The sequence below is a fragment of the Orycteropus afer genome, unplaced genomic scaffold (genome assembly GCF_000298275.1).
Source record: "Orycteropus afer afer isolate SDZICR_OR568_19922 unplaced genomic scaffold, OryAfe1.0 scaffold00136, whole genome shotgun sequence".
NCBI lineage: Eukaryota > Metazoa > Chordata > Mammalia > Tubulidentata > Orycteropodidae > Orycteropus > Orycteropus afer.
The window spans coordinates 5,577,743-5,603,628 of record NW_006921723.1 but is presented as its reverse complement, the minus strand read 5'-3'; the positions used below and the strand labels follow the sequence as shown (position 1 = coordinate 5,603,628).

General features: G+C 52.8%; 1 protein-coding gene across 1 annotated transcript in view; it reads right to left on the bottom strand.

The window, feature by feature from the left end:
• Positions 1–2,745: 2,745 nt before the first annotated feature.
• SKI (SKI proto-oncogene) overlaps positions 2,746–25,886 on the bottom strand; it is a 91,658-nt gene continuing 68,517 nt past the window's right edge. The window contains exons 3-8 of the mRNA XM_007945517.1: positions 7,705–7,830; positions 7,483–7,598; positions 6,301–6,563; positions 5,680–5,981; positions 3,279–3,509; positions 2,746–2,934 (exon numbers count right to left, since the gene is read on the bottom strand). Of these exons, the coding sequence (XP_007943708.1) occupies positions 2,746–2,934; positions 3,279–3,509; positions 5,680–5,981; positions 6,301–6,563; positions 7,483–7,598; positions 7,705–7,830 (1,227 nt within the window). The remainder of the gene's footprint in view (positions 2,935–3,278; positions 3,510–5,679; positions 5,982–6,300; positions 6,564–7,482; positions 7,599–7,704; positions 7,831–25,886) is intronic.

The window sequence follows — 25,886 nt, the reverse complement described above, 5'->3', positions numbered from 1 at the left end:
ACGTTAATTATCTTTACACTGGCTAGTCCTGTATGAAAAGCAGGGGATTACGTGGACGAGTTAGCTGCTCCGGAGATATGTTATTGCTGTTGTTTTTTTCCCTTCGTTAAAAATCTTCTTTCAGTATAGAAATAATAAGTATGAAACTGAATACACAATTATTTAGATAATGGGTTTTACATACTGGGAGAGTCAACAGCCCACAAGACACATGCCTCTTCTCCCTTCTTCTGAAAAGAAACTAAACACAGCTGTGCTAACGGGGGGCCCAGGGGACCCAGGGGTGTCCTGGTCCAGCATAGCCCCTGGAGCTGAGCCATGGCCAGCACCCTCAGGGCCCTGAGTCAGCAGGGAGGCCCTGTAGTCCCCCCTGAGCCTCACCTGGGAAAGGGTCCCACCCAGAGGTGGCCCAGGCTCCCCGTCTGCATGGCTCTGGGATGGGGACCACGGGAAGGGATGAGAAGAGGGGCTGTGGGGTAGATATTGGGCAAGGGGATCCTGCCTGAGCCCTGTGCCTGCCGGGCTCTTTGGGACACTGGCAGGGCCAGATCATGCTTTCTGAAGTCTGAGGCCTTGGAATAGGGGCTGGGTGGCTGAGACATGTGGATGGCCAGTGAGAACAGGCAAAGGGAGGAAGAGGCTTCACCCTGCGTAGGAGACACACACATACAAATCAGGAAAGCTTCTTCTCTGGGGCTGAAAGACTCGGAGCAAGCCACAGCGGGCCCAATAGGGAGGCCCAGGTGGGGTCCCTGGATCTCACCGTGGTTTTCACTTGGCCCCACGGCCCAGTCACACAGAAGCACGCTGACACGCGGGAAGCTTTGCTCCAACTAAATCATTTAGTTTCCCTTCAAGAAATGACGGAAAAAATCACAAATCTGGAAAAACAGGGCGGAGAACAGCATTTGCGTGTTGTATAACAAAACCGACCCTTTACATGACACAGTAATAATGCCCATCGATGGATATACGTGTGGCAGATTTAAAATTCCATGCATACAGATTTAATAACTGCAAAAGAAAAACAAAAGCAAAAGAGTAAAAAACAAAAAAGTTTCCAAACAAACGCTGCATATATGTGATGTCCCTTTTGCATTGCACTTTAGAAGGGGGCCCAGCAGGCCTGAGCCCCCGCAGTAAACCAAGGGCCAAGACCCTGCAGACGATCCTGTCACCTAAACGCTGGGGGTTTGGCAGTCTCTGGTCTCTGCTTCTCGCTGCCAGCTGCGGTGGCAGCGGCTCCTCGTCGCCGTCTGACCCCCACACACGCGGCTCCCACCTCCTGCAACGCCTGTACCTGCCGTGGTGTTAGGACGGACTCAAGCAGAGAATTCCTGTAAGCTCTCTCTTCTGTAAATAAATACCATGATTTCAGGATGGGTGGCCACCTCTTGTCGACTGGGAACTCACTTTTCAAGCTTGGGCGTTAAGAAATCTTATACAATTTGCATAAACAGTTGAGAGTAAACGAGATTATTTGGAATAAATGCAAGTAACTTATTCTGAGAGTGGCAGATCCGCTCGCTACCGAGGGGGGTATTTTGGGGGTAAAAAGACACGAGTCAGGGTTCTCTGTACAAGATGCTGGAAGGCACAGACCACCCCCCGAAGTTCAGTTTTTGCATTTTCTTTTTCTTGTGATTCCCTTGTTCAACCAAGCACCAGAGGGGATTTCCAAGCACTCGAGCACTTAGGGCTGGAACTGCTCTATCAATCGGCTTGCAATGTTTTAAAAGGAAAAATATCAGTTGACTGGGGAGTAAAAAGAGAAGGGAAGATTCTTGACAAAGTGCAGTTCTAAGTATACGTTTAAATGAACAGACGGACAGACAAAAAGAAGTGAAGTGACGCATTTGTTCCAACGCATGGCCGCAGTCCCACCATGGAGGAGCGATGGCTGCTGAGCTGAGGGGGCACTGTGGTCGTAGCGGCGGGCACGGGCAGGCAGCACTGTCACCCCGGCACACCGGGTGTGGGGCTGGTCCTGCTTGGTGGGGCACTCGACACCCACCCCGGATCCCTCCCAGCTGACTCTCTCCTCGGGCTCTGCCCCTCAGCGCGCGTTCCGGACACGCGTGCTGACGGCCGCGGTGATGGCGCGGGACCAGGTGGATGTCAGTAAGGCGGGCAGCGTTGCAGCTCATCCCTCTCACACGGCCTCCTCATGCTTCCTGGCGCTACAGGAAAACTGGGTCTTTGTCGTTTAAAAAATAGACTCTGAAGAAAATCCCTCCGGCGTCCTCGCTGGCCGCGGGGGTGGGGTGAGCTGCGATGGCTTCCAGGGCCAGGCGGGCCACATGGCGCCTCCCTGGGCTTCCTTAGCGGGTCTTCAGATAGGGCGTCGAGTGTTGATGGGGCTTTCAAAAGTCAGTCATTAAAAAAGTGTTGATTTTTCTGAATAATAAGTCTCTTTATTGGTTTTAAATAGCTTATAACAAAAGTGTAAATGTTCAAATGTCCTAGCAAGTGGCAGGCCGCCTGGAGCCACTGTGGCACTGCCCGGTGTCGCCCGCAGGACCAGAGGGCGGCTTGCTCCCTTGAATTGGCCAGTAGAAAATTCTGCAGTGGATTCCAAAAGTATGTGGTTACAAACACTCGCTTGGTTATAGGCACAGTAAGACGTTGTGCTGTGTGAACCGAGGGGGTGCAGACACAGGCCTGGGGGCCTCCTCAGCCGCGCTGCCGAGCACCCGCCTGTCCCGATTCGTGCCGTCCTGCACGCGGAGCATGGCAGAGAGGTCCCTACGGCTCCAGCTCAGCTGCGCTCTCGCTGCCCGCCGCCTCGCCGCACGGCCGGGGCCACAGCTGCTCCTGCAGCTCCTTCACCACCTTCTCCAGGTGCTCACGGGCCTCGCGCTCCCGCAGCAGGTCAGCGCGCAACTGCTCCCGGTCTGCCTCTGCATGCTGCAGCTTCACCTGCAGGTCCTCGATCTGCGGAGAGATGCCACGTCAGCGCTGCACAGAGTCCCCCTCCCCCCGACGTGGGCGCCACCCCCACCCAAACCCCTCTGCACCCAGGCTCAAGGAGATGAGTCGATGACCAGCTCCTGAGTAGAACTTGAGGGTGGCTCTAAGGTGGGAGGGCCCAGGCCTGGTCTGTCATCACAAGACCCCACTGGTTTGCTGGGTGGAACTCCCTCTGGCCAGTCCAGGGTCACCCTTCCCATGCCTGGGAGAAAAGGTCAATGGGCACCACAGCTCACTGTGAGCCCCTGCGACCAGGGACTGGGGGCTAGGGTCCTACCAGCCCACCCTTCGGCCCCTCTCTTGTGTACCTGGGCTGAGTACTTGGCCCGCAGGCGTCCGGCCTCACAGCCCTTGTCACACACCCGGACCTGTCGTGCCTGCTCCAGCTCCCGCTTGAGGCGCACACGTGCCTCGTTGGCCTCCTTCATCTTCTTCTCATTCTCAGCCCGCAGCCGCTCAATCTCCTTTCGCAGGTTGCGTTTTGCCTCTGTGGCCTCCCGCAGCTTCTCCTTCTTGGCCACACGCAGGAACTCCAGCTCCTGGGGCAGAACGTGGACTGGTCAGGGCGCTAGGGACCTCACCACCTGCTCTACCCTGCTGACTGTCAGCACCTGTACCCCCTCTCCAAAGGCCCTTCTGGTGCAGTTTGTTCCCCAGGCCCTCAAAGACACTGCACATCACAGTGGATGTCTGATCCTATGCACCCTCTCAGGTCAGAAGGTCCCACCAGCACCCCAAGCAGCAAGGCCTCAGCACCTCCTCTGGGCACAGGCAACGCGTGCCCTCTGCAGAGGCAGAATAATGCGCTGCCAGGCCAGAATGGGCATCCAGTCACGCTTGCTGGCTCCCACAGGCACAGGGTTCAGACATGGGGCCCTGAGGGCCAGACGTCCACCCAGCCTGATGGGGACACCACCTCCCTGAGCTCTACTCCATGTTCTGGCTGCTGCATCTTCTGAATGTGTTCAGTGTTCATGCAAACCACCCCACCAAGCAGACTCTGAGCATGCGGCTGAAACATACCCAGGTGACTGTGTTTGCACCCCAAAGCTCAAAGGGCCACAGGGCTGGATAGGAAGAAAGCAAGCTGTTCATGAAGCTGTCCCTGAGCTGCCAGTCCTGCCTGGTGCCACAGCACCCGCTGAAGTGTTTCCTCAGCTGGTGTGGGTAAAGGAGCCCCAGCTGCCTTACACCCTCCCCCACATTCTATGTCCCACCAGGGGTCTGCAGACACCACTCAGAACTTCCTGTGAGCCCACCAGAGTGGCCCCACCTTGTTTGTATCAGAAAAGAAACAAATGCAAAGGGTAGAGCAGCAGCTCAAGCTGGAGCTCAGGACGGTGCTGGGGGCGCTCCAAGGCCCTCTGACAGACAACAATCATTCTGCCTGGACTCTTCTAGGACGTCCGCACAGTATGAGAAACAGCAAGGCAATGAAGTAACCGAGAAACTGACGACATAGGGTATATGTGGGAGGAGTGGGGAGCACAGGGTGAGGGAGAAGGGGTGTGGGGAGAGTGCACTTATCAGTGGAGATGTGTGTGGGTCATGTGCATGGAGGTGCATGCAGGGCTGTGTGTGTGGAGATAGGTACAGAAGATGCATGTGGTAGAGGTGAATGAGAGGCATGTGTTCAGAGGGGGCATGCGCATGGAGGTGTGTGTGCGTGTGGAGGTAGGTGCAGGGCATGTGCATGGAGGTACATGTGTGGAGGCGGATGTGGGCCACGTGCACAGAGATGTGTGTGGGGCATGTATGTGCAGGTGGGTGCAGGGCATGTGCATGGAGATACACGTGGGGTGTGTACATGGAGATGAGTTCGGGTCATGTACATGGAGATGCACATGTGTGAAAGTGGGAGTGGGGCACAAGCATGGAGGAGGGTACAGGGCATGTGTGTGGAGGTGCATGTGTGGCATATAGATGGAAGTGGGTGTGAGGTGTGCGCATGGAGATGCATGTGCGTCGAAGTGGATATGGGGTACATGTGTGGAGGTGGGTGCAGAGATGCATGTGTAGAGGTGAGAGACACGAGCACAGGGGGCACATGCATGGAGGTGTGTGTGTGGAGAGGTAGGTGTAGGGCATGTGCATGGAGGTATGTGTGGAGTATGTGGGGGGGCATATACATGGAGGTGCACATGTGTGGAGGTGGGAGCAGGGCACATGCGTGTGGAGAAGGGTATGGGGCATGTGTGTAGAGGTGCACGTGCAGGCAGGCATGTGTGTATGTGGAGGTGCGTCTGAGGTACATCCGGGGCACATGTGGTGGTGCATGTAGGGTTGCGTCCATGTGTGCCTAGAGCCCGCAGTGGGCTACACGGAGACCCCTGTGTCCTGCCAGCTGCTCACTGCTCAGGGTGCTTCACCAGCCCCCTTCAAGAACACACAGCTCCAAGTCCTTGTCAGCTAAAACGCCTTTTGCAGACAACAGGCCCTGCTGGTGGGGCATGCGTGTATCTACTTCTGGCACATGGAGTGTGAAATTGTCTTGGGTGCAGCTGCTCCTAACTCCCTCCACTAAAAATAGCCCTGCTCACTATGCCTGAGTGGCACGCCGCGTCATTATGTGGCATTGAGCAGGGCGCGTGACTCATCAGGGGGTCAGCACGCGGGGCCTCCCTGAGAGGGCACCTGACGTCAGAGGGCACCCACACCAGAGCCGTGGCCCTAGACGTGGCGGGTCTGGGCAAGCAGGAGGGGCCGCACCTGGTGGAGGCTTCGCTTGGCCTGCAGGGCAGCACTCAGCTTCTCCTCCTGCCGCACACGCATCCTCACCACCTCGTGCAGGAACTTCTCTTTGGCTTCCTTGGTGTCCAGGCCGCTCTCCAGCGCTTGCCGCAGGTGCTCCAGCTCAGCCTCTAGCCCGCCACCCGGGGCCTCGGCATGAGCTGCTGTGTCCAGAGCAGTGCTGGCTGTGGGCGGGGCATGCACGCCAGGGGAGCTCAGGTCCTTGGCAGAGCTGGACGAGGTAAAGGACGGGGACGAGAGCGAGGACAGGGAGGAGGTGACTGCAGAAACAAACAAATAACCCAATGCTACAGAGCACGCTCCAAAGCACGGCACCCCTCGAAATCACGACGCACTCCTGAGCCAGGCCTGGGGCAGAACCATGGCCACACACCAAGTTACACAGCATTCTCTGCCGAGGGGGTACACGTGCCGCACACCCTGATTGCCCGAGTGGAGCCCCGCTACCCACCCAGAGCCCAATGCCCCTGAAGTGACCCCACGTATCCCACACCCACCCAGGGGGCCCCATGACTGTCCCTCACCCCAGTTTTGGCAATGTCCACAGGGAGTAAGAGAGAAAACTCAACTCACACTTACATTCCTCTCTGCTTTCCACTTCAACCTCAGCTTCCGAGTCCTTGTCCTCCTCTGGGGCAGTGAGAGGCACCAAAGTCTCAGGGACCACAGGGTTCTCCTCCGCCAGCTTCCGCTTTCGCGGCTGGATGGACATGGAGAGGGGCTCGGGAGCCCGGGAGACAACAGTGGCACATGGAGGGCTGGTCACAACCTTCTGCTGGGCCGGTGGTGCAAGGGCCACATTGGGGGCCACAGCCGTCTCAAAGCTCTTGTAGGAGTAGAAGCTGTGGAGGATGGCAGGCATTGGGGCACTGTGTCTGCTTACCACTGGACCCTCCCAACACATGTGTACCCAACCCTGGGGCCTGCAGCGCCAGCTGTACTACCCTAGGCTGCCAGAGTGGGTGGTGCCTCGGCCTCAGAGCCAGCCACCTGCCGCAAGCCTCCATTACAGATGCCCTCACCTTGGACATCTGAATGTCAGACTTCCAAGGACCAAGAACCACGGGCTGCCAGCACAGTGGGGACACTGGTACTGGTTGTACCAAGTGGAGGTACGGCTCTTCCCACAATCCTCTAGGAAAACCCAGGGAAGGCTCTAGATGAGTCCCCCACACTTTTGGGGTTCCTGGGCACCTAGCCCACAGACACCGGTATGTGTGTGCTTATAAGCAGCGTTTGCAAGGATGAAAAAGGGGAGCCAGCCTAATGAGGTCAGTGTGAATGAGCCCTCCTCACATGTCCGCCCAGAGCAGCTGCTCTGCTGCCACCACGGCAGGGCTCAGCAGAGCAAGGGCCACAGAAGACGTCTCAACAGGCAGTGGGGGAGCCCAGGCTCGGGGATGTGGAGCAACGTGCCCCCGTACCCTGACGGGGCTGGGGGCTGGGCAGAGACTCCTCATGGGAAATTCAACTAAGCCTAATGGGATGTGGCACTAGCACTTTCTAAAGAGTGCTCCAGGATTTGGGGCGAGAGTGTGGAAGTGGGTGCCAGGCAAGTGCAGACGGGTTCTCTCGAGAGCACGAAGCGTCACTGGCCCAGAAAGCCTCTGAACTGCTTACGACTCCACTTGTTTAGAAAGAACATTTCAGTCACTGAGTCTAACACTGCCACAGATTTCCACTCAGTAAAGAAAATGCCTTGCTCAATATACCACTGCTGATGGGGGGTATCCTGGCCGCTGTGGCTATGGGGGCACTCACCTGTCTCGAATCAGTGCTGGGAGGTGAGAGGGGAGCTCCTTGTCGCTGGTGGAGACCGCAGGGGACCAGGGTCGGAAGGCAGAGAGGCGCTGGCGTGGGTGTACACAGCCCAGGCTCTGCAGAAGGGGTGTTGTGTGAGGAGCAAGGCCCTGAGCCGAGTCGGGGCACCTAACCCAGGATCCCCCAACCCAGAGCACACACAGGGAAGTCCCACAGCAGCACCTTATTGGAGGAACCAGCCAGGGTCCGCAGCCAGCTGGCCTGTTTGTCCTTCTCTGTGGTGGCGGGGGACTGGGAGGAGGCGTCATCTGCCTTAGGTCTTATGGAGGCCGGGGGCTCAGAGGACACCTGTGGGCAGAAGAGAAGACAGCATTGGCACCTACAAGGCTGTGGGGCAGGGTCCCTACCAGCCCACCAGACACCTTGCTATTGGGGCCACACCACCTCTAGTGACCCCTAGAGCCTGGCCCAAGGGGCACCAGGGGGTAAACCGAGACTGAGGACCAGGAGGCTGGCTGCACACACAACTCATGAAGGTCAGCACAACGCTATCATCTCCCCAGGAGGAGCCGCCAATCACCAACAGAGCAGGCTCTGTGGTGCTGTTGTCATGCCCGGGCCGATGACTTCACCCTCACAGCTGCAGTGGGTTCTGGGTAGAATGCCAACCCCACACTGGGGGATGCGCCAGCCCATGAGGCAGGCTCCCACACCAGAGGGACCCTGGCTACTGAAGGCAACGCTCCTGAAGCCTGAGCAGGTGCCCAGCAGGGAGTCTTTGAAAGGTGGAAGAACCCCCTCCTGGCTACTGGCAGCCTTGGAGGGCTCAGAGCTGGGTTGGAGTAAAGGGCATGTGCTGTGTCAGCCCATGGATGTGTTCTGCCCACCATCATGTGGGCTGTAGGCGGACAGAGGGTATCAGGGTGCCCCAGGGCAGTAAGCACAGCCATGCTGTGGTCTGGGCCACAGACTACACAAAATCAAACACTTGGGGGCCACAAGAGGTGATTTTTATAGGACAACATAGGCTGACCTTGGGGGTTCTGATGCTTGAGCCCTGGCCAGCGCAGGAGGGAGGGAAATGAGGAGTGTGGGTGGGTCCTCTTGCCTACACCCACTCATGGCAGCTTCTCCTATCTCAGGGACACAGAATCTGATCAGGGTGGGGTTCTGGCAGGATCCTGAACAAGACTGTCTCTGAACAGGGCCTGGTGAGGGGGCTGGGGGTAAAGTGGCATGAGATAGATGGTCAATCAAGGCACCCAGCTAATCAGAATCATCACTACTATAGATACAGGGGGATAGGATGGACCCTGGGGCAGAGGGCCCTGGAGGGTACCAGAGGGAAGGATCCACCAAGCCCATGGTCTCCTTCTTGAACACAGGAACACATACATGCATGTGTACGCATGTGCAATCATGCCTGCCAAGTTTGGGCCACTCCACCTTCCCAGACCTGTGGCCCCCAGTACCCCGTGAGGCCAGACAGGGTGGGGTTGGCACAAGGGGCAGGAAGTTATGTCTTCAAAATGCAACTGCAAGAGCCACTGGGCCTCTGGCCAGGATGGGGGGTGGGTGCTGCCAGGCCTTTGTCCTGGAGAGGCAGTGGCCACTCCCAGGCAAGGGCAGAACGACCCGGAACCTGCCATGAGAGTCAAGATCCACAACCCCAGTGTTGTCCTATCCTGGGAAAAGTCTCTGAAGCACCTGAAGACTCAGCCACAGACATTTCCTCAAAGACCTGATGTGATCAATCACCCAGAGAAAGACAACAAAAGCACCCAGTGTGCACGTCTCCTAAGGCCTCTGACAGCGGCCCAGGTGGGAGCCCCGCCCTGCACTGTTTGGGCGCTGACAGTCCTGCCGAGTTCAGGGCCGGTGACACTGCACAGGGTGGGGCTTCCTGTCTGAGCAAACACTGAACTAGGGCGTGAAGACGAGGCCAAGCTCTTGCCCAGGAAAAGCCACAGCCCGGCGCCGTCTGACACGGCTGGGAAACTTCATGAGTGCAGATGCTGGGGTGGGGAGTGCCAGACTATTAGGGCCCTCTGTACACGTGCAGCTGGGGCACGGAGTGGGCATGGGTCCTCCTCACACACAGATGAAGCAGGGCTGGGTATAGGAAAGACCTAGACCCTGAGTCACATGGTGGGGCAGCTCTATGTTCAGGGAACACCCTCCCCAGGGGCAGGGCACCAGGTGCTTTCAACTTATCCCATCAATTCTGGAGAAAGGTGGTCCTGGGGGCTCCCAATACCACAGCACACACATCTAGTATTTTCTATATTATCCATAACATTAGAAAGAATGGAATTCCAGCACACTTAATTGTGCTCATGACGAACCTGCACATAGACCAAGAGATGGCCATTTGAACAGCCAATGGGATACTTGCTGTGTGGTTTAAAATCAGGAAAGGTGTGTGTCAGGATTATATCCTTTCACCATACTTATTCAATCTGTGTGCTGATCAAATAATCTGAGAAGCTGGACTATATGAAGAAGAATGTGGTATCAAGATTGGAGAAGACTCATTAATAACTGGTGATATGCAGATGACACAACTTTGCTTGCTGAAAGTAAACATGACTTGAAGCACTTACTGAAGATCAAAGCCTTCAGTATGGATTACACTTGAATGTAAAGAAAACAAAAATCCTCGTAACTGGACTGATAAACATCAACACAATTAGTGGAGAAAAAATGGAAGTTGTCAACAATTTTATTCTACTCAGATCAACAATCAATGCCTATGGAAGAGGCTGTCAGGAAATCAAAGGTGTACTGCGTTGGGCCACCTGCCAGGTCTGCAGTTTTCTCCACCTGCCTGGTTTCAAGTGGACCCCTCCCTGTCATGATAAAAGGGATGAGGCATGAAGGCCAAAGAAGCCAGTGCCTGCCAAGGCCACTGCTGACCCTCTGGCCATGATGCTGGCGGGTGTCACATCCCCTTTGGTAGCACCAGCTGTCAGCCCACAGCCCACAGCCCACGGCCCATGGCCCATAACGCACAGCACACAGCCCATGGCCATAGTGTGTGGCCCACAGTCCACATGCTATACAGCACATGGCCCACAGCAGGCCTGAGGTATGACAGGTGGTCTGGGAGACATGAGCACTGGCTGCTGCTACTTGAAAGTTGTTCTGTTCAAAAGACCGCTTCTTCGTCTATATACAGGTTCCACATGAGCACAATTAAGCTTTCTGAATTTCCTATTCTTTCTAATGTTATAGATAACATTGTAGAAAATGGTACACTGTAATGTCCTCCACCAGAGGCAGCATAGTAAGGTGGAGGAGATGAGCAACTTGAGCTCCCCAGTGCTACCACACAGCACACCTGGTACCGCAGCCAGGGCAAGACACTGAGTGTGCCTGGCCTGCACCTTTGAGAACGGTGCAATGTCCCTGTCCAAAGTAGTTTTGGGGAATGTTGTCAGCACCTCTACAGGGCAGCTGCATTTTTGGAAATGGATACAGGTCAAGGGGGCTCAAGCCCCACCAGGTCAACACAAGGGGCCGTGTTCCAACATCACAGGCACATCACTGAGAGTGGAGAAAACATCTGCGGTGACACGTCCAGTAAGGGGCTGTGTCCGGAATACACAGAGATCTCTTACAATCAACAATAAAAGGACAACTTGACTTAGAAATGGGTGAAGGACTTAACCAGACATTTCCCCCAAGAAGAGACACAAATGGCCAGCAAGCACATGGAAACATGTTCAACATCATTAGTCACCAAGGAAATGCAAATCAAACCACAACAAGGTATCACTCCATGCCCACTAGAATGGTGAGGATCAAAAAGGTGAACATTAACCAGCACTGGTGAGGATGTGGAAGAACTGGAACCTTTGTGCACTGCTGGTGGGAATGTAAAATGGTACAACAGCTGTGGGAAACAGTTTGGCAGTTCCTCAAAAAGTTAAACATAGAATTACCCATATGACCCAGAGATTCCATTCCTAGGTATATACCCAGAAGAACAGAAACAGGTGTTCAAACAAAAACTTATACATGTATGTTCCTAACAGCATAATTCACAATAGCCAAGGGATGAAACCTGCCCACATGTCCATCAACATGTGGTCCACCCATACACTAGAGTGCTACTCAACCATAAAGAGACAGGAGTTCTGACACATGCCACAATATGGATGAGCCTTGAAAACATCATACTGAGTGAAATAAGCCAGGTGAAAAAGATCACATATTGTATGATTCCATTGATACGGAATGCCCAGAGTGTAAGGACAGATTGTGGTTACCCTGTCCTGGGGATGGAAGAATGAGAATTCCTGTTTATTGTGCAGGGGATGAAAATGTCCAGGAACCAGAGTGGAGATGGCAACACGACCTTGTGAATGTACCAAAACGACTGAATTGTTCACTTTAAAAGAGTGAATTTTATGGTATGTGAGTTATACCTCCATAAAACTGTTACAAAAAAACCTATCACTATACCTGCAATGGGCACGTGGAAAAGGAAAGGAAGGAAACATTCCCTTTATAATAGCATCTAAAAGAATAAAGCATCTAGGAATAGACTGAACCAGGAAAGTGAAAGCCTTCTGCATACAAAACTATAAAACATGACTAGCATAAATTAAAGAAGACCTAAACACATGGAAGGACATTCTGTTAGTGGATTAGAAAGCTTAGTAGCTTAGTATAGTTAAGACATTAATACTACTCAAAACAATCTCTAAATTCAATGGAACACCCATCAAAATGCCAATAGCCATCCCTGCAGAAATGGAAAAGCTAATCCTCAAATTTATACGGAAGGGCAAGGGACTCCGAATAGCCAAAGATCTTAAAGAAGAGAAATAAAGCAGGAGAACTCACACCTCCTGATTTCAAAACATACTACAAAACTATAGTAATTAAACAGCCTGGAACAGATATTTAAAGCAAAGAAAGTTAGAATTACAAGTCTGAAATAAATCCATACACCTTTGGCCAACTGATTTTTGACAAGGGTGCTAAGTGAATTCAATGGAGGAAGGAAGAATTTTTCCAATAAGTGGTGCTGGGGAAACCAGATCTCCACATGCAGAATTAATCAGATCCATGCCTCACACCGTACACAAAACCCAACTCAAAATGGAACAAGAACCTAAATAGGAAAATTATAGGACTTTATCAAAAAAGTAAAAAGACCAATTACTGATTCTGAGAAAATTTTGGGGGAACCATACGCTCAATAAGGTTCTAATATACAAAATAAATTTTCAAAACTTCTATAACTTAACAACGAAAAGACACATAACCCAATCACAAAATGGGCAAAAGACTTGAACAGACAAGTGACTGAAAAAGATGTTCAAATGACCAATGGCCAATGGCCACATGGAGGGATGCTCAGTATCATTAACACAGCTGTCAAATTGATTCTGACTCACAGCAATCCTATAGGACAGAGTAGAACTGCCCTATAGGATTTCCAAAGCTATAATCTTTATGGAAGCAGACTGCCACATCTTTCTTCTGCAGAGCAGCTGGTGGGTTCAAACCACTGGGCCAACCACTGGGGCACCAGGGCTCCTTCTCATTAGCCATTAGAGAGATGCAAACCAAAATCCACAATGAGATACCACCTCACCTCAATAGGGTACCATTCTAATAAGAATGGCAACAATGGGGGGGGACACACAACAATCATTGTGCAACTGCAACCCTCATTCATTGCTGGTGGGAATGTAAAATGGTACAGCCACTACAGAAGACATTTTGGTGATTCCTCAAAAAGTTGAACACAGAACTACCACTCTATGACCCAGCACTCCCAATCCTAGGTACATGCAGGAGTACACACAGAAACCTGTACACCAGTGTACATTGCAGCTCTTTTCACAAGAGCCCAAAGGTGGCCACAACCTAAATGTCCATCATCAGAGGAATGGATAAACACAATGTAGTATATATCCACACAATTGAATACTACTCACCATAAAGAGAAATGAAGTCCTGATACACCTCACAACATGCATGAACCTTGAAAACATCAGGCTGAGTGAGATAAGTCAGATGGCAAAAGGACAAATACTGTACGATCTCTGGTAATCAGTGGTTACCAGAGGTAAAAAGGAAGGGGAAAGGGAGAGTTTGCTTAGGGTGGAGTGAGTGAGTGGATGTTACTGGGAGGGGGGAATGATTTGGAAAAGGACAGCAAGAATGGCTGCCCAACTTGAAGAATATAATCAATGTCACTGAATCGCACACGTAGAAACTGTTGAGATGGCATATGTTTGGTTATGTATATGCTCACCAGAGTTTAAAAAAATCTACTGACAGAAACCTGTGGATGAACCTTTGGTCAGATTCATGGCGCTCCCAGACTCACAGCAAGGTGCAGGGTGGACGTCCAGGGAGACAATACGAGAGCTAGCAGCATCTCAGCTCCTCTTGCAGGCTCTGAACAGGCCTGGGACAGAGCGTGGTCTAGCACAGGGCCCAGCAGGCTCCAGTCAAACTTGGTGACAACATACCATCCAGTGCAGGGCCCAGCGAGCTCTAGGCTGGCCCAGGGATCCAGTGGGGTCTCCAGAAGGGTTCCACAGGTGGGAACAGCCTCTTCTTCTGTAAGAAGCAAGAGGTTCTGTCCAAGATAGGAAAGGAACAGCAGTGAGGCCTCCGCAGAGTGTCAGGAGCAGGGTGGTGCAGGTCACTGGCTCCAACTATGCCTGCCATTAGCACCAGGAGACCAATAGGTGGGTGAGCCTGCACCACCTTGGAGCTCAGAGGCTCTGGGAGGAGACAAGCACAGCCACAAGACAGCTGGTATGGCGGGTGGAAAACCACTCAAGGCTGCTCTGAGCCAGTGGGAAATGGGGTGTACTCTATGCTGCCAGGGGCTGAGGGGACAACCTGCCCCATCCAGCTCCTCAGTGGACCTGCAGGCCGGGTGTTGGCTGATCACTACAGGAAGTCACCACAAGGCCACAGGAATGAAGGGCAGGGCTGTCCATGGACACAGGGACACGACAGACAAGCGCCCCAAATGAGCTCAAGGCAGAAGGATCTTTCTTTGCACCAAGTGGGGACCAGGCACAGCTGGACACAGGCCCCCTTCAGGAGCCCCACAGCTGCTCTGATGGGGGCATTCTAGGGGGTGGGCACAGCAGGGTCCTCATGGCACACTGCCGTGGTGAACCTGACCACGTAATTTCTTGCGCCAACCAGCACCAATCCCCAGGCTGGGACAAACTGTGCTGGTCCCTGCTGGCTGGGGCCTGGGAGTGTCCCACACCTATACAGGGAGGTGCTCCCCCTGGTCACAGGACGCTGTGCTATGATCCTTCAATGAGAAATCGCCAACCCCTAAAGAAGTGAAAGCTTTTCATAGGAATGTTAACCATTCAAAAAAACACCCGAACTCACAATTCTCCCGCCCCAGTTGCAGCCTGGCTGCGATGGTTCAAGACCAGGTGGGATGGGCGCCTCATGTCCTGGGAGGAAGCTTTTCTGCTGAGACTGTCCCACTCGGCAAGGCTTCCCAATATGTCTCAATACTTCCCAACACTGTCCAGGGAGATACCAGAGGCTTCCCTGCTATACCACGCTTCAGTCCCCTCTCACAGTGCCCTCTCAGCACCAAGTGGAGCTCACAGTATGGAACATCCTGAACCAAACACAGAAGCAAAAGGACCAAGACCTGAGTGGCCTGCCAACATGCCTGCCCCAGGGGTCCATCATATAAGGGGAGGAGAGGCAGGAGTGAGAGAAGAGACCACCAAGGCCGCCACCTGGGGGGGCGCTCATAAGGCTCAAAAGCCACCCCACCCAAAGAAAAAGCCACCATGAGCAGGAGACAGTGAGCAGGGTGGAGCGCTCGGCTTCATTCAACAGAGTAACCGATGAAAGCCATATGCGTCTGCCTTCAATGAGTGAACACCCAGAGAAGGAAGGGAGCTGAGAATAAGATAACAACTGGGCAGCTCTGAAAAACACCCAACACAGAACTTTCCAGGATACAAATAGTTCTCAAGGAAGTTATCCAAACGCAGTGCTGAAGACTGTTGTTAGCTGTCATCAAGTTGGGTCCGATTCATGGCCACCCATGCACGACACAATGAAACACTGCCCAGTCTGCACAGAGCACAGTGAGATGAGCACACAGACACGGCCAATGGGACCAGTAGACAGGAAGGTCCAACTGCCCCAGGAGGAGAGATGGTGGGAACAAGGAGAAAGGGGCCAAGAGGTGAGTTCGCAGGTGCGAGAAAAAGACAGCGGGTCTCTTATTTATTACATTAGGTCTAGAGAGGCAGTCTCAGACAGCAGTGTGACGCTCTGGGCGGAGTTCTGACTGCTCACAGCAGCAAGCCCCTATAGCTCCTCCCTGCCCTCATCCTCTCAGGAGTGTGCAGTGAGGATGAAGAGGCCATGTGAGTGAGATGTGATGATGTCACGGGCAAGGTCAATGGGATGTGGCTTGTGACACTCATGTTATGCACATCTCCACTTTTATTTCTAACATGGGCACTCTGGATGGACAGCAACACAGGACTCTAGGTCCTCAGACCAGAAAGCTTAAGTGTAACTGGTCTGGAACACAGGCCTCATGTAACACATGCGTGAGTATGAGGCCCTGCCCACTTGTCACTGCCAGGCCAACAACTAACTGTGTTGTGCTCCCCTCCCCCCCAGTCAGGATATCAGGCCCAAGGTTATGACTTAAACATGCAGTTTCAAGGCAGGCTCATGTCTCCTGTCCTATCAGGACCAGTCAACTGCACCCCTGTGGGTAAAGCCCTTTAGTATGGACACCACACAGAGCATGGGAGAACCCAACATCCTCAGTTTGGCCAGCACAGGTGTGACCACAAGTAAACATGCAGACGCTCTGGGGGCCTGGAAGCTGCCCACTGCCATCACCTTGTGATACACCCAAGCTGAGCCCAGTACCACAGCCAAGAGCCTGGGAAGACACACTGGCCTCTGTGCTTCCTGTAAAGGAACTGGCCTCTTGCAGATCACCCCGTGTCCACCGCCAGCTGCTCATAGGGCTGAAGTGGCACACATCTCTAAAAAGGGGTCCCTGCAAGGGCAGTGAGCCCTCTGCATATGAGGCATCCCTCAGGGCCCTGGGCACCCCATCTGCCTGGGCCATCCAGATATACTCCCCATGGATAGCACTAAAGAACAGGAGCCAAGACCCATGGACACTGCCCCTTGCCTGTCACCATCCCTGGCCCTCCTGACACCAGCACCAGCAGGGCCTCTGCCATGTTCACATGCAGTCCTGAGCACAGACCACGTCCACAGGAAGTCCAGCCCTCTGGCCATGTCTCACAGTGGGGACCTGGGCACACCCCTGGGTGTGGGCATCTCACCATGAACACAATGTGGCCAAGACATGCTTCCCCAAGCAGCCCACTCCACTCCAACTGTGACAATAAGTCCCAGAGATACTAGGTGTTCTATGACAAAGCCACACTCAAACACCTGCTGTCCCCACAGGTAAGCCCCTGGATGCCTGCCCACAGGAACCACCACATCAGAGTTGGCTCAGGTTTGCCGTGTGGGCCATTCCTGCAGATTTTTACAGTTCTAGAAACTGCCAGGCTATTTTTATACGCACCATTAATATTTTACACATGATAATTCAAGTTCCATATCATGCGTAAATTAACCTATTTTCTGATGACTGTGGTGCATGGGAAGCAGATTAAACGTGCAAGACAACTCCAACCCCAAATGAAGTGAAAGCAGTTGTAACAATCCACTTTTTTTTTTTTTAAATTTAAATAGGTCACCATTTCTGTTCCTTCCACTCTGCTGACAGGAATCACTTGAATCTTTTCTTAAAAGAAATGGAGCCAAGAAGCCCTAGCCTCCTGTCCTCCACCCGACAGAAACCACCCCTACCTACGCTAACACTCCACCCAGCAGATGCTGACGTGTCTTCTGTGTCCTGGAGCCTCACTGTGCCAGCTGCTTAGTGTGTTCCTTCCCCAGGAACCTAGGCACGCACCCTTGACAGCTACCACCACGCATCTCAGCCACCATCACCACCATGTACCATGGCAGCTGCCACGGTCACCATTACCACCATACCCCACTGCCACTGTCACCATGTAGCATGGCCACCACCATGTACCACAGCCACCGTCACTATCACCACCACACACCACCACCAATGGCACACTCGGGGGTGCAGGCCGCACAGAGTGACAATGTCAGATGGAGTGATAAGAAATGACTGTGTTTCAGCAGAAATTTATTATTTTTAATATAAATATCCCTGTAGTTATTTCTAACAAAAACATTTTTTTGTAAGCCCAGCTTACATGCATCAATATGCCTGCAAGGCTAAAACTCTATGCTGATTAACTTTCTAAACCTTTTAAAGTGCTCAGGACAGAGGTGTCATTATTACCCAATTACAAATACATTTCAAATCATGTGGTTTCATCTGCACGTGTTATTGTTGTTTTTGCTGGGGCAAGTGTTTTCACAGTTGCTGATTTTGTCAAATTTATTGATGTTTTAGCTATAATATTGGGTTAAGTAGTATTTGTAAAACTGTTTCAACTTTTTTGAGAATGAAGTGGTAACTAAAGGAAAACCCACTGCGATCGAGTCAATCCTGACTCATAATGACCCCCTTTGGGTTTCCAGGGCTATAAATCTTTATGGAAATGGACTGCCCAGTCTGCCTTCTGCAGAGTGGCTGGCGGGTTTGAACTGCCAACCCTCTGGTTAGCAGTCAAATTGCCTTAGGCACTACGCCACCCCCCCCCAAAAAAAAAAAAAAAACCAAACTCACTGCCATCAAGTTGGATCCGACTCACAGAGATCCCTCCTTGGGTTTCAGAAGCGGTATCACTACGGAAGTAGATTGCCCAACCTTGCTTCCAAGGAGTGGCTGGTGGGTTTGAACCACCAGACTACTGGTTAACAGCCAAATGCCTTAGGCGTTACGCCACCAGAGCTCCCAAGACATACTACACTTCAACAATTTATAATTATATCACATTGTATCCTATGATTAAAACTGATAGTAAACAATACTAAGGATTCTGCATGGTCTGGGTAGGGTGACACCAACCCCTAGTGACACCACTGGGCACGGTTCACCTTCAGAGCAGCGGGGCCAGGTGCACCCCAGCCCCCTCCTGTTCATCAGAGGACCACACTGGCCCCGTCACACCCCACCCCATCAGCAACACCTCACTTTCAAAATTAGCAGAGCTGTTCTCTTCCTCTGTGTGCACTCAGGGGTCACCCTTTCAAGGCCTCAGAGACCAAACCCAGAACAGTGAAACTGCTGAGAGATCTGAGAGTTTGTTCTGAGGCTTATTAACCCTGCCCAGAGGCCACGCCCAGTGGACAATGACCTCCCACCACACTCACAGAAGACAGGAGACAAACCAGCATCCCACCCACTGTGTGTGTGGCTGTGGTGTGTGGTGGTGATGATGGAACAAGAGGAAGTATGGGGAGGAGGGGATGGCACAGGGGCAGCACAGGATGCTGTGGTCACTGTTCCTGGAAGACTTGCTCACCGAGAACGGGCTTCATCAAGAGAATGTTCTGTAGAACAGCAGGTGAGGTGCTGCAACGTAGCCCTCCAATGCAAACAACGTGGAGCACTCGCCCATGGCATGCCCCCTCAGGGAAAACACTGGGTGGGGTGGTGGTGGCAGGAAAGACCCTCAGAGAGGAGTTAGTGGCAGAAGAGATGGTGCAGAGGGGAGGAGAATGAGGGGGCAGGAAATACACCCTCTGGCCTTCCGGTGGCAGGTCTTCAACACCGTTAGACCTGCTTGACATCCCCAAACCCCTCTGCATATCACGAGTGCTAAGATTCAGGCCATCGGCTAGGATGGGCTTCAGCACTGCACCTCACTGCCCAGACCTGGCACCTGGCAGTGGGCAGCCCAGCCTCCGGCTAAAGTGCAGCCATGGACATGGGAAGAGGGGAGGCAGGTCTGTGCTCATGGGGACCTCCTAGCAGGCCAGAGCCCCAGTGTCCCCTACATCCACTATGCCTGCCAAGCCCACCACTTTCCTCATGCCTGCTGCCTGTGCCTGGACTGATGGTTGTTTCGTCCAGTGTCCAGAGGAAATAGCCTTAGTCTGCTCATCATGTTGTTGTTGTTGTTATGTGCCGTCGAGTCGGCCCCGACTCATAGCGACCCCTCCTTGGGTTTCCAAGGCAGTATCACTACGGAAGTAGGATTGCTCAACCTTCCTTCTGAGGAGTGGCTGGTGGGTTCGAACCGCCAGCTGTCTGGTTAGCAGGCAAGTGTTTTAGCCACTACGCTACCAGAGCTCATCATAGGTAGCTAGAAACATCGAGAACCTGAAGCACTGAGTGCAGCTGTCTTGTGGGAATAGTGCTGTCTTGGGACAGTGGTATTGTGTGTTTGGGTGGCATGTGTGCATCACATGAGGCTGGGTCCACATACCTGGTGCGTGGCTGGAGGCCACCTCTGCCTGGTCACTTCTACCCACTCCCCTACTCACCTCCACCCCTGCCCAGTGACCTGCATCCATTCACCTTCACCGGCCCCTGCTCACCTGTACCTGTGCACACTGAAGCTGGCTCCCAGCCCTACAGCAACTTCAGCCTCCCAGCCACTCTAGTCAAGACCCTTGGAGCTGTCCCTAGCTCCATCTCTTGGGACATTCCATCAACCCAACCTCCAAGACCAGCCTTGAAGGCTGTCCCTCACCCCTTCCTGTCCTGCTCCCCACTATTCTTACCCAGCACAGGGGACCAGGGAGCCTCTGAAGACACACCAGGCCAGCACTCTTCAGCAAAGGCACCAGGCAGGGCTTTCCCAGGTGGATTTGTGGAGGCCCACAGGGCCCAGAAGGACCAGCCCTACTGTCCATGCCCCTGGTTAAATGGTTTACACCAACTTCAATGATGTGGCTGTCTCAGCCCCACCCATCCCTCTGTAGGCTCACAGGGTTCCCTCCCCCTATACTCCTTATCACTCTCCCCCTACTGCACCAGGGTCAAAGGAAAGTACCTTGACTTACAGAGGCCACCTGCCCCTCCCTATGCAGGTGCCAGGATGAATCTGTGGACAGTCCTCGTGGTGTGTATGCACACACACGTGTGCACGGGGCTGGGGGGAATGCGACGACACAATCTTAAACTGGGTGACGCCTGGCAGGGACCCAGGCAAGGCCTCCTCTGTCCCTATATACAGCCCCTCTCCCCATCCCTGGAGTCCCCCGCCTCAGGTAGCCTGTGGACAGCTGGCAGCTTGGCCCGAACCTTATGGGGAACAAAGCCTTGCACAGGGTGAGGTGGAGGGGAAGAAGAAAGATTGCAGCGGGAGGTCAGGGGACGGGCACTCGGGAGGCTTCTCTGGGGTTTAGGAATCCCTTCAGGGAATACAAGCTGGCCGAGGGGCTAGACTAGGCCTAGGCCATTTTGAAGTCTCAGATGTGCCAGAACCAGGGATTGTAAGAGGCAGACAGTCCTGGCACCAGCACCCACGCCCTCCAGGGCACACTGCCTTCCCGTAACCCAGTGTTCTCCTCTTTCCTCAGAGACGATGTCCTCAGGGCCTCGGCAGAAAGCGGAGTTCCTGGCTCTGACGCCCATGCTTAGTCTCAGAGGGGAGAGGCCGCAGGTACAGGGCCTTAGGGACCCAGTCGGAGCAGCAGCCACCAGCCCTGGTTCCCGAAGCCAAAGCCAGCAGCCAAGCTTCACAGGGTGTCTGCAATGGCCGCCCAGGCCCTCCCTGGACAAGTAAAGGTCCCAGCAGCCGCCACACCATGCCTCGGTTTCCCCACCGAGGGCCCCATCCTGACAACGCAGATCATGGCTGCGCCGGTGTGAACACTGCCATGAGGCTGATCTGCGGGCACAGCGCCTGGGCAGACACCATCTCCTCGCCACCATGCTTGAAGGTGCACAGCTGGGCTAGAGGGCCTCAAGCCAGCACCAGCAGAGTCCCCATGCAAAGCAAGGCCTCCTGTTTGTTCACGTTTCTCTTCCCACGTACAAAGCCCCATGGTTCAGTGCCATGTGATGAATTATGCATAGCAGCTCAATTATGGGAGACGAGAAGAGGGCCTGGGAAGCAGCGAGCTGGGGCGGGGGTGGGGGTGCTGCAGCTTTCCGGAAACTGGGATGGTGTCGGAGTTGCTCCCAGCAAGCGAGCAGCTCCCTAGACCAAGGGCTTCTGACGGGCCGAGGAGGAGGTGTGTTCCTTCACACTCAGTGAGGCCCTCGATGAGGGTCATTCCACGGGGGCCGCCCTGACATGCTGTTGTGGGCAGTGTGTGCAGGGGCCTGCAGCCAACACATGGGCTTCTGTGTGTTGTTGTTTTGTTCACGTGATAGGGGGCAAAGAAAGAAGAACTCTGATGCTAGAAGTTCTGCCATCTCGGAGTGCTGGGAACCCCGCCACAACTGATGGCAGTCTGCAGCCCAGCCCCTGAGCTGGGCAGGCCCTTGGCCTTGGTCAGCAACCCCAGAAAAGCAGTGGCACCAAGCCCCATGCCCCTAACTCTGCAGAACATGCCTCTGCAGAAAACACTCACACAGACACGTACAGACAACACACGCATGCAGACATACATGGACTCACAAAGTCATGCATCCACTGACAGACACAGAACCACATGTACACACAGAGACACACATACAGATGCACACACACATAAGTACATGCTCACAAAGACCCACATACTCACAAAGACCCACACGCATACACAGAGACACATGCACACACAGAAGGAACAACAGACTGCTGAGGGTACCATCACCCGCCTTTGAAAAGAATCATCCTCCCACGAGAGAACTACTATCAAGAATGTCATGGCTTCTAAATGCAAAATAAAACTTAACCTCAAAATTTAAAAGGTCCACTTTTACAGAACATATGTGGGGGATGTGGCTCTGGGAGGAAGGACAGGTGGGCTGGGTGGGCCCTGGGCCAGTGTCCTGTGCTCAGAGGGAAGACAGCTGTCTGTGAGCATCACACACAGGACACCATCTTCTCCCACACAGGAGCCACAGGAGACAGAAAGGGATGAGACTCTGGGGCACCACACCCATGCAGGGGCAAAAACGAGGCCCTGCCACCCCGCTACGAGAAGCACCTCAGTGATGATGCTACGTGGGCGCCTAAGTAGCTCAAATGTGGAAATTTCCATTTATCCCCAAATCAGCATTTTCACTATCTAGAACCAACACCCTCCCATCCTTGATTTCAAGAAAGTACCACAGAGTGGCTGTCTGCAGGGAAGGGCACCTCCCCTATGTTCTCAGCACAGGTCACCGGTGCGGGGCCAAGAGCACTGGACACCTCTGGAGTGTGGTCCCTGCAGAGCCAGTCTAGTGGGAACCCTCACACCAGCACTCTGAGGGGCCTGGGGGGAGGTGTGGTGGGGAAGGGGCGCAGGGGCAGCCTACATTCCTCCCCACAGCGCTGGCAGCTTGAGGGGCTTGTACTAGGCACTCAGGAGCTCAGCCACTATTCTGGAAAGAAGCTTTGCCCCTATACCCATTTACTTTTTACCTCAAAACAAGGTATCCCCGGGTGACTGACCAGTGCACTTGCTGACATGTTTGGTTGCTGCCATCTGGAAACCCTCTACACCTTCTCTCTGGCCCCAGGTCCCGCTGTGAGGCCTGGCGGTCACTGGAGATGCACGGGGCAGAGGATGCTCATGCAGCATGTGAGCCCATGGCCCCAGCCCCCACTCATACACACATAACTCAAGCACACACAGTGAAGCACACGTCACAGCTGGCTCAGTGGTGCTGACGGCAGGCAGCGTGTCTTTCAAAAGCTAAAGAAGGCATGAATGCTAGGACCCTAGCAGCCCAGGAGCTACACACCCTCTCTCCTGCCTGTCACTCCCTGTACAGCCACTGCTGACGCTAAAGACAGTGGCACCATGGTGTGGTCCTGTTGGTCCTGCCTCACTTGCCAGCACAATGATGTCCGGGTTGGCAGAGTAAGTGCATCAAGAGGGGAAACAGAAACAGCTGAGTCGGTTCTGTGCGGCACTTCCACTGTTCTCCTAAGAACACGTGCACATACAAGCTGCAAAACACAAGTTGGGCAATCTCGGTGTTCTGCATACGAGTTAGAAACACCCTTGCCTTTGCACTGAGAACTGGTGTTACACAACATAAAGATGAATGGTCAAACTGATGCTAATAATTTAAGATTCTAATTTTCCTTTATTTAGAACATCACACAATAAACACCATAGTGAGTAGAGAGAGGCTGCAGAAGGAGAAGGGTTTATACTTCTGTGCTTGGCCAGCGTGTCTTTTCTGCTTTTTGAACAAGGGCCATGTCTTCACTGCACATTGAGCCTGTGAGTTGTGCACCAACCCTGGACACCCACAATTCACATCTAGTATGAGGCCGCCTGGTGATGGGGACTCAGGGGCAAGGGATGGCAAGGGGGCTGTCAGGGCATGGAGCCTGGTTCACTCTAGCACATGGTCCGTGGTCCAGCCTGAGGACCTGAGGGCAAGCTGGTTACAGAACCCCAGTAGTGGTGCCTCCCAAAACATCACTCAGTTTGAGGGGCAGCCACAGAGACCCTCAACCATATACCCGTCTGATTAAAACTCACTACAGAGTGCTTAAAAGAGCATCCAAACTTAAAGATGAGCTTAGATTTTTTTTTTTTTATCAAAGTGACAGGTGTTTTCAAGGAGTAGCCTGTGCTGTGCTGATGGGTACCATGTGAGCCCCATGGTGCCTGGGTCACCCAGGCAGGGTGTGAGGCGGAGTGTCAGTGAGTTTTGAGCCCTTTTGTTAATACCGTTCAAATACATGTCCGAACAGCTGGTCAGCAGCAGGGAGGATGGAAGCACCCTGGTCTGATTGCGACAGAGGCCTGCTCACAGCAGCAGATGCTCAGAACCCAGCCTGCAGACAGACAGACACACACACACACACATCTCTGGCTCCATATGGCACCTCATTCCAGTGCCACATGCCAGCCTTGAGACCAGGCCTCAGAACCACTGCACTGCACACCCTGCTCAAGAAAGCTCTACAATGTTTAAACACAAAGTAATATAACCACCTGTTATGGACTGAATGAACTGTGTCCCCAAAAATATATGTATTAAATCCTAACCCCTATACCTGTGGAACTCTGCTGGCATAGTGGGTAAAGCATTTTATTGCTAACCAGAAGGTCAGTGGTTCAAACCCACCAGCCGCTCCACAGAGGGAAGATGGGGCAATCTACTTCTGAAAGATTTACAGCCTTGGCAACCCAATGGGGGTCACTATGAGTCAGAATCAACTTGATAGCAGTGAGTTTGGCTTTTTGGTTTGGAGCTCTAGTAGCGTAGTGCCTAAGGCACTTGACTGCTAACCAGAAGGCTGGAGATTCAAACCCACCAGCCACTCCTCGGAAGGAAGATGGGGCAATCTACTTCTGTAGTGATACTGCCTCAGAAACCCAAGGAGGTGTCACTATGAGTTGGGTCTAACTCGATGGCGCATAACAACAACAACAAATATGGAGTATTTAAGTCTCAGAATGTAAGTATGGACTAAAATGACAGATTTGAGAATGGAATTAAGTGACTATATCTAGTCAATAGAATTGACTCCTTTCTGTGCACCTACAGCCTGCTCAAATTGAAGTCTAACAGAATGCTAGTCCCTGGGTAATTTTGTACGCATCCAAGGTGGTGAAAAACGAGGGTGATAAATGTTGGATGAAGCAAGGCATGGATTAGTGAGTTGAACCTGGAAAATAAGGTTAGGGTTTATGGGAGATAGAGGTCAGAACCACAGAGAGTTCTAAAGAGCAGTGAGGGGACTCCATAAACTGGGGCAGAATTTGGTCCCTGTCCCTTGGCATGGTAGGAACTGAGGCATTTGTCCTACTAGTCCCTCTGGCACTGATTTCTGTGCTTCCATGGAGATTCCTTGAAGGATATAAACTTATCAAATCTGCTTTTCCTTTGCTCTGGAGGTCCTGTAGAATATTGTCCGTCTATCACTTAGAGACTTTTATTGGTAGTTTCTCTGGAGAAATTTCCTTTGGAGTTTTCTAAGGAAAACTTTCTTTCTTTGTAAAGTTAGACTTTGATTGTGTTTCCTCTTGATGTCTGGCCTCCAGGAAGCTCAGAACATAGATCTCAGCTCAATAGCAAATAGGTAGGACTTTATGACTTTATTGTTGGTACACTCTTTTTCTCCAAGATCTATTGATGACTTCCTTTCCCATAATCTTTTACTATACTAGTTTATATTTTCCATAGTTGTGATTTAAAAATTTATATTGAACAATTTTACAGTGTATATTTCCCATTGGGGAGCTCTGGTAGCATAGTGGCTAAGACACTTGCCTGCTAACCACACAGCTGGCGGTTCAAACCCACCAGCCACTCCTCGGAAGGAAGGTTGGGCAATCCTACTTCCGTAGTGATACTGCCT